We start from the raw sequence: 9,242 nt of genomic DNA on the forward strand, positions 1-9,242 counted from the left end.
TCCTTCAGGACCTGTTTGGAATGGAGAAATGTAAAACAAATAAGAGGAGAAAACACATAAAAAAAGAAAATAAATGTAGGTAGAAAACAAATGATTGAAAAACACAGAAATTTTATAGGAATGAGTGTCTGGAACATCCGAATAGAAGAACATGTTTATTCCTCTATTCTAGTGAATAAGGGCTTGCTTCTCTCTCTAAAAAAATTTCAAATGTTTGAAGTGGATGTTTTATTTCCTCCATTTTATTAAGGAAAGCAAGCCATTTAAGGCCTGTTTGGAATGCGGGAATTTTTTTTTTCCTGTGTTTTTCCTGTGAAATTGAACTGATTCCTATGAAATTCCTACGTGATTCTCGTGAAATTCCTGCGTTTCAAACAGGCCTATAGGAAACAAAAAACTTCATCATTCCTCTATTCCAAACACCATATAAGCAAAATATATGAATTGAATTCTTTTAAAACTCCTCCATTCCAAATAAGCCCTTAATTTTTTTTAAAGAGAAATTGCGTTCCTAAAGACCGGGAAGCCCACCGGATCTGGACAGCAAGGCAGAGAGCTCTTCTGGTCTGGAAATTGGGACCTGCTGACCTGCACTGCACCTATCAAAGCCGGGCAGCTCGCGCAGCCTTGGCAGTGGGAGCGGGCCCACACTCCTGTTCCCACACGGCGGCGGCCGCGCCCGCCATTTGCTCCGCTCCGACGTACTCCTCCCCCCACTCCTGAGCTGTCGCTGACAGCAACTCCCATTGACTCCCGACACCCACAGCCGCACTTACCCGCGTGCCCCCGACACTCCGGCCCCACCATATTAACCCTCTCCCACCGCCACCCGGGCCCCGCCGCGCTTCCCCACCTTACCCGCCTGTCCCCGCGGCCGTCGTCTCCCCCGTCCTATTCTCGAATTCCGAATTCCACTGCGCTGCGCTTCTGCTCCCCCCTTTTCTCTCTCCTTGCTCGCTCCCTCGGATCCCACGCGGCTGCGGCGTCCGAGGCTTAGGGTTTAGCGCGGGGGAGGAAGGATCTTAGGGTTTTGGGAAGAGGAGGAGGAGGAGGAGCGGATGGGGACGGCGGGGAAGGGCGCGTGGGTGGTGCCGGCGCCGGCGTACAGGGAGGTGGACGGGTGGGAAGGCGCGGGGGAGGACGCGCCGGGCTTCAGGTGCGGCCACTCCCTCACCGCCGTCGCGCCCACCAAGGGCCACGGCCCACGGCTCATCCTCTTCGGCGGCGCCACCGCCATCGAGGCCGGCGCGTCCTCGGGCCTTCCCGGCATTAGTTCGGTCCTCCCGTTCCTCGCTCGCGTCAGCTAAGCTTTAAGAGTCTCGCCCTTCCGGGGTTTTGCTCCTTGCGTGATCTAATGGCGGCGTCCTTTGGCTGTAACTGAAGGGCTCGCGGGGGTGACGAACTCGGTGCACTCATACGATGTGGAGAAGCGCAGGTGGACTAGGTACGCGTCGCTGCTGTCTTTTAGATTTTGTTCTTCTTGCTTCCTGGAATGCGGGCATTTAGCTCAATTTCGAGTTCTGCTGTTGCTTCGGAGCTCATTGGAGGTCAATTCTGTAGGTTCTCTCTCTGTGCGATAATACTTTGTTTAGTGTGGTGAACTCTGTATGTAACTTTTAATCCTGATCAAAATTGCATAGAATTGTATGCTTTCCATCCATAATTCAGTGCTAGCTATCGCGCTTGCGTATTTGGAATGTGTCTCCGTGGTAGTGCGGGTGAGCCGGTGACTGCCAACTTTGCATAACATTGTTCTTTGTGAAATGGATTCATTAAATGCTCGGGGTTAAATTCTACGTTTCTGCAGGTTACATCCTGCTGGAGAGCCTCCATCTCCGAGGGCCGCGCACACTGCAGCTGCAGTGGGCACCATGGTTGTTTTCCAGGTACTAGGGCCCTGGGATCTTCAAATTCCATTTTCGCGCCAACTTGTTCAGTTGCAATTTACACAATGTCGATGTAGGGTGGGATTGGACCAGCAGGCCACTCCACAGACGATCTATATGTCCTTGACCTCACAAACGACAAGTTTAAATGGCACAGGTTAGATTGACTCAAGATGCACCGTTTCTTTTTCCTATGTGCTTTCCTTTTTATCTTGTTTGTCATATTGTGATCTGACGTGTCCTCTCCCTGGCACTTGATGCAGGGTCGTTGTTCAAGGGGCAGGGCCTGGTCCTCGCTATGGTCACTGCATGGATCTGGTATTCCAGCGGTATCTTGTCACTGTTTCAGGAAATGACGGTTAGCTCCTACATGCACAGCTCCTCCTAAATGTATTTCTGCAATAATTACTATGACGTCACACTTATTTTTAGAAGGCCATTTTATTTGACCAGTAACACTCTTTTAACTTCTTTTTTTTCATAACGTGTGTCCTTGGATTCCACTAACAAGATAAGTAGATAACGGAACTGCAACATTGTCTGTTTTTTCATCAAAAATACTTTAATAAATCCAGGGCTTGTTTGCTTGGTGCCTGCCAGGCAGTTGGGAAGCCAGGCAAAGATCTAGACCCCAGGCCAATGAAATCCAACGCCTGGGATCTCTTGCCTGGGTCAGGCAACTTTTGAGTCCTCTAAGCAAACAGCCTCCCAGTGTTTTAAACTGAGTCATCTAATCTGCACCAAGGAATGCTCTTTTACAACATTTCTGTGCAGTATGTGAGTACACAAATAATTTTTCCAATGTAACAGCAGTTTTGAAGTTTGAACAGAATAGCTTTAAAGAAGATACAGTTGGCATTATAAATTTCACAAGTACTTGAAGAGGTTCTACAAAAAAAAAAAATCAAGTAATGTTTATTTAGAAGATAAGACAGTTTCTTCAAAAATAGATATGTCCTGTTTCAGTATTCTGGTTCTCAGTAGTAAACTACGGTGTACTTGTTAGTTTGTTACTCGTAACTCATGATTACAATTCAGCCAAGTGGTGTGATCTATTTTGTTTCTTTTAAGGGCTTGTGGTCAGTAGTTCTTTACTTAAGTTCCTGGGCTTATCCCCCATCTTTTGTTACAGGAAAGCGGGTATTGTCAGATGCTTGGGCTTTGGACACAGCTCAGAAACCATATAGGTGGCAGAAACTTAACCCTGAAGGTGATAAACCTTCAGCAAGAATGTAAGTTGTCCAATGACCTTCATGACCTCTATATTCTTTGTTCAGTATACTGACTTATTTTATATTCTTATCATACAATAATTGTCCTCCTTTTCTCCCTTCTTTCTAGTGTATCCTACAACACTATTAGTTGATCAACAAAATTGAGTTCCTACTAGAGGGTAGTTATTTCAGATTTTTGGCTTTAGTTTCTGCAAACTTCTCTACCTTCACGTCCTACTACTTTGTTTGGATTTTGTTGAATCTTTGTTGGACTTCTAGCTGTATAGATGAACCATCTCCAAGAAATAGGGGAGGACCATCAATTTAATAGGTGGATTAGTTTAATATACTTTATTCGCTCTAAAAGAATTGTAAGGAAAGTCACATATGCTCTGAATGCATGCTGGGGAACATTTGCTCAATGCAATATTATTGCTATATGCTGTAAATGCAACATAAAGCTGGCGATTAAGGTCTATTAGGCATTGTGTCTGCATTGAATTTCAAATGTCTGTATAAGTATGCAATGTTTCTTTTAGCTGTTTTTAATTTAAATCACTACAGGTATGCTACTGCCAGTGCACGCTCTGATGGCATGCTTTTACTATGTGGTGGAAGGGATGCTTCGGGCACGGTAGACTCCTCTGCTTTTGTCACTGCTTGATAGATTTAAAAGACTGCCTATTTTGTTTGTTATCGTGTTGGCTGTCAATATTTAGCTCTGCTCTGCTAACCTAGAATCTTACATGTTATATATGGTAATAATGAAGATCACCAATCAAGGCCTATGTAATACTTTCTTATAATCCAAAGAGTCACCCCTTCATTAGTTTCGCTGCATATTTTCAGCTTACCTTATATGCCAAATCTTCTGTTGTAATGATGTATCTTCGCATTGACATTGCAAAGAATTGAAATTAGAGAAATACCATTGCAAGGCAGTTATATTGCTAATTGACTTTGCAGTTCCTGTCTTTTTATGAAAAATAACATGTGGTTAAAGCCATGTTTTTACCCTTCTCGTGGAATTGGACCTGCAATGAGTTTCATAGTACATGGTAGTGTAGCATGCGTTTATCATGTGGGATACCTGCAGTGGATTCCATACTAGGATCTGGAGGGATTTATCTTGTTAATCAATTTAGCTACTTCCTTCAAAATTCTGTTCAGTTTTTCATATTTCCCATTCTATGTGTTGAAATTTATTTGACGATAATTGCAATGCATTTGCAGCCACTTTCTGACGCCTATGGACTATTAATGCATACAAATGGCCAGTGGGAATGGACTCTAGCCCCAGGGGTATCTCCATCTCCAAGATATCAGCATGCAGCCGTAAGTCACCTATACCATATGTAAGCTGAATTACTTAATATGGTGCAATCACAACCAGCTGATTTGCATAACTGCTCCAAATTGAACCTTTTGACCTTAACAGTGTATTTATTTAGTTTTGAAAGTGATTCCTTCCTTATTGCTCTAGTTTGTTCACTTAAGTGTTAATGTTAATTTGCTTTGCCCTCTCCTGATGGTCTTGAACTCTAGGTTTTTGTTGGTGCTCGGTTGCATGTTACTGGAGGTGTCCTTAGAGGAGGTAGAGCTATTGAAGGAGAGGGCGCAATAGCAGGTAAGCTTATCCTTTTGCTCCTCCTACCTTCAGAAACATCTATTTGTCTCTTAAGCCTGACAAAACCACACATTGTGAAGTCCTGGACACTGCTGCTGGAGTTTGGTTGGATAGAAATGGCATTGTGACCTCTCGTACTTTGAAGTCATCCAATGAGCATGATGCTGCTTCGGATCTACTTCGGCGCTGTCGTCATGCTGCTGCCTCAGTTGGTTCTCAGATTTACATTTATGGCGGACTCAGGGGAGGTAAATGATGATGGATATCATTTTTGGTGCTTCTCTGCCCTGTTTTGTTTTGGTTCATCTGAAAACCAAAACCCTTCTAATTGGCATTATGGCAGTTTTTGAGGTTGTAGACTTGTAGTTTCCTTTTGTTATTAATAGATAGCACTACAATACCAATGGTTTGTTATTCACTTATTCTGATGTAGTGGCTTGTCACTTCAATGTGTTTAGTGTAGGCAGCCCATACATATTTGGATAACTAGACTCATAACGTGGTAGATTCTCACAGCATGCAGCATTATTGTAGCAAATTACTGAGTTTCTGATGTTAGGTAATGGTAGGACCACCAATGTTTAGCAAGCCACTTAACACTTATATTTTTCAGTAAATGTTTGAACAGATGGGCAACTGACCTGCTCATTATTTCAGTTAGTTTATGTTTTTTTATTCATTACTGAAATCTAGGCCACCCCTAGTGCAATTTTCGGTGTGATGATTAAGTTGCCATCAATTTGTGCCACAGAAATCTGACATTCTTTTCCAACAGATATCCTCCTCGATGATTTCCTGGTTGCTGAGAATGCACCTTTCCAATCAGAAATCACTTCATCTATGTACAATGTTGATAGAGTCCCTAGGGGGGAATCTCAAAATAAAAACAATAGTTTTCATTCAGATTCACCTGTCCATCAATCTACAAACAGGCAAGAGACAGCTTCTGGTTTCAGGTTCCTAACTTGTCATCTTTGGTGCTAATAGAGTTTTTATGCTTTTGACTTCATGAAAGCTAAATGAGTTCACATCGTTTCCAGTGCGGACAAGAAGTCAATTGACATGTTGATAGAGGCCTCAACTGCGGAAGCTGAAGCTGTCAGCGCTGTATGGCGAGCTGCTAAGGAAGCATCTGCAGCATCTTCGGAAGACAGTCTTTCGGAGGGAATAGGATCTGAGTCCCCACTGAGTGAAACTTCACCAATGCCTGAAGATTTCGATGATGGGGGATCCCTAGAACCAGATGTGAAACTACATTCTAGAGCAGTATGTATTCTCATGCAAATTCATTCGATTTCCTTTTTAAAATTGGATACTGACAAAATCATCATTACAAAATAATTGGAATCAAGAAGAGTCCTTTCCTTAGCATTTGAAGGCAACTATCCAATGGTTGTGAAGCATAGAGCTGGGACTGGTTGGCTAACTGTTTTAGTACAAATTTTCTTCAATTAGAATAACCAATTACCTAAGTAGAAACCTATTCAATCTAATATAATAATGTGGCCTCTGCAATTAACTAGGCTTTAGCAATATCCTGAATGAGATTTCATGGCTGATTGTGTTATCCAAAGGTTTCTGGTATGATTTTCTTGCAAATGAAGCTGTTTTCTTCATCCAAGCTCTATGCTTTCTCAATTTTTGGTCAATGCAAATTATTGATCCTGAACTCCTGATCTTTGATTTTGAAGGTTGTGGTTGCTAAAGAAGCAGTAGGAGATTTAGGATGCTTGGTCAGACAACTCTCACTGGATCAATTTGAGAATGAAAGCAGACGGATGCATCCTTCAAACAATGACCAATCTTATCCAGGCAGGAGAACATTAAATAGACAACGATCACCACAAGGTTTGCATAAGAAGGTATGTCCAAAATTTACTTTCTCTTGATTTTGTGGCAGGAATTCTCTGTTCTTACTCTTTTCTTGCAGGTTATTTCGTTCTTACTTAAGCCAAGGAATTGGAGAGCTCCTGCTGATAGAACCTTTTTTCTGGATTCTTACGAAGTTGGCGAGCTATGCTATGCTGCCGAGCAGATTTTTATGCAAGAACCAACTGTTTTACAATTAAAAGCACCAATTAAAGTATTTGGTGATCTTCATGGGCAGTTTGGGGACTTAATGCGCCTTTTTGATGAGTATGGTTTTCCGTCAACAGCAGGTGACATAACGTAAGTAGCCCGTGAACTTCATACCTCTTTTGAATGTACATTTGAAACTACTGAACCGAAAGTTTTGGAATGTGTGTTTTTTCTGTACACTATCTTTGTTTTTGTATTGTTTTGTGGTCATGTTCTGCCATGCACTCTAAACTTACCCTTTCTGTTAATTTAACACACTTGCTTTTTTAGGTATATTGATTATCTCTTCTTGGGAGACTATGTTGACCGAGGTCAGCACAGCTTGGAGACAATAACTTTGCTTCTTGCTCTTAAAGTGAGTACCAATACCTAAAATGCCTTTGTCGCTGCAACCATTTGTATAAAATTTACTTCTGATCTTTGAGAAACATTACAGATTGAGTACCCTGAAAATGTACACTTGATCAGAGGAAATCATGAAGCTGCTGACATCAATGCTCTTTTTGGCTTCCGTCTTGAATGCATTGAGAGAATGGTAGGCATGCAGTTCTGCATATATTTATTTGAATTGAAATATTGCATGCATTAGTTGAATGAACCCTTCAATGTAGGGTGAAAGTGATGGGATATGGGCTTGGACAAGATTCAATCAACTGTTCAATTATCTCCCACTTGCTGCCATGATAGAAAAGAAAATAATCTGCATGCATGGTGGCATAGGAAGGTCAATAAACACCGTGGAGCAAATTGAGAAACTTGAAAGGCCTATCACAATGGATGTTGGTTCCATTATCCTCATGGATCTCCTATGGTACTTGGTTGCCATTTCATCATCTTCACATTCATCTATAGCATGATTGTAAATACTTTTTTCTTACATAAATACAGGTCTGATCCTACAGAAAATGATAGTGTGGAGGGTTTGAGACCTAATGCACGAGGGCCCGGCTTAGTGACATTTGGGGTACGTATGACCGTATGATGGTTCTGTTGCTATAGACTTCTTGATAGTTGTGTTTTCTTTTATTTTATCATGAGTTAGTCACTTCAGATTGAATATTGTGTTCTTTTTTAGAGAATCAGTCTTGTCTATCTTGTTGTTGATCCTGCTGATTAAACTTGTTTCTTATTAAATTTTCAGCCTGATCGAGTATCAGAATTCTGTAAACGAAACAAATTGCAATTGATCATAAGAGCCCATGAGTGTGTTATGGATGGGTTTGAGCGTTTCGCTCATGGACAATTGATCACTTTATTTTCGGCAACAAATTACTGTGGTATGTATCTTGCACCTTCTAGCTCATTTTTAAACTATGTTTCCTTTTTGTTGTTTTCTCTTATACCTTTCCTGCACCAGGTACTGCGAACAACGCAGGGGCCATACTTGTTGTTGGCAGGGGCTTAGTTATCGTGCCAAAGTTAATTCATCCACTTCCACCACCTGTTAATTCACCTGAGTCCTCCCCTGAACGTGGGGATGCCACATGGATGCAGGTCAGAATTAATCTTTTTCTCCTTTTACTTATTTCTTCGTGGGGGGCTGAGGGAAAAATGAGGATCGATCAAGAATTGTAAGTTGTTGGAAACTACTGAATGCATATTAGTTAAAAATATATATTTCTGTGCCTATTTGATCACTGAATGCCTTGCCATGAGTTATTCTTCTGTCTTCTATTGTGGGATTAAAAATAGGCTAACTTACAATGGTCTTGGAATTCTAATTATCTGTAGGAGCTTAATATTCAGCGGCCACCTACTCCAACCAGAGGGCGGCCACAGGCTGCCGGTGATAGGAATTCTCTTGCTTACATATGATACTTGACTTGACAGAGCCACCTCAGATTTCTGGATATGTTTGTTTGTAATCAGAAATTTCTTTACCAGTTTCAAGGTACATATGGTATAGCCAAGAAGAACAACCAACAGGATATCATGGATACACTTGTGATCAGTTCCCTGGTAATCCATTGTGATGCATCGGTTTTAAGTGTAGTTGTGCGCTACCGTGACTTCAGCTCCTCACTGGGAAGCTGCATAACAGCATTTCAGATCTCAAGCAACATTATATGCTTCCCAGCCTGATTTGGCGCTCTACTCCATTGTTTGTTGGGAAAGTTGCGATACCGGTGGACAATAATCAAGTCTGATGTAGTTGTAATAGCTAATCTGTAATTTTAGTGTACATGGATAGATTGTTCTTTCTTCAGAGTAAGAAGGTTTGCAAATGTTTGCATACCGTGTTGCAGCGTGGGACGCTGTTTAAACAGGACAGCCATACAAGTTACCAGATCTGAGTTAGATTGGGCAGAGAGATCTGAGCCATTTCATTTGCTCTTTGCGGAGCATGAATGTAATGGGTTGTGTTGTGAAATATTGAATTTGTTATAGGTGTTTGTGCAATAAATTAAGTTTTGCTTAATTCAGTGAATGCTTTGA

At 41.7% G+C, this 9,242-nt stretch overlaps 1 protein-coding gene across 2 annotated transcripts; it reads left to right on the forward strand.

Moving 5' to 3' along the window:
- Positions 1–710: 710 nt before the first annotated feature.
- On the forward strand, positions 711–9,242 carry LOC136516827 (serine/threonine-protein phosphatase BSL1 homolog). 2 transcript variants are annotated; one of them, XM_066510317.1, is made up of 21 exons: positions 711–1,272; positions 1,384–1,444; positions 1,808–1,886; positions 1,964–2,043; positions 2,150–2,244; positions 3,019–3,118; positions 3,665–3,734; positions 4,334–4,435; positions 4,646–4,727; positions 4,808–4,975; positions 5,503–5,659; positions 5,768–5,993; positions 6,419–6,589; positions 6,658–6,896; positions 7,077–7,161; positions 7,243–7,341; positions 7,418–7,617; positions 7,695–7,770; positions 7,948–8,083; positions 8,164–8,300; positions 8,538–9,242. In XM_066510317.1, the coding sequence occupies exons 1-21, from the start codon at positions 1,059–1,061 to the stop codon at positions 8,619–8,621; spliced, it is 2,661 nt and encodes an 886-aa protein (XP_066366414.1). In that variant the 5' UTR covers positions 711–1,058; the 3' UTR covers positions 8,622–9,242. The 2 variants fall into 2 exon arrangements, with proteins under 2 accessions (XP_066366414.1, XP_066366412.1); XM_066510315.1 differs by having other exon boundaries at positions 713–1,272; positions 5,503–5,683.

This window comes from Miscanthus floridulus, chromosome 17 (assembly GCF_019320115.1).
Source record: "Miscanthus floridulus cultivar M001 chromosome 17, ASM1932011v1, whole genome shotgun sequence".
Lineage (NCBI taxonomy): Eukaryota > Viridiplantae > Streptophyta > Magnoliopsida > Poales > Poaceae > Miscanthus > Miscanthus floridulus.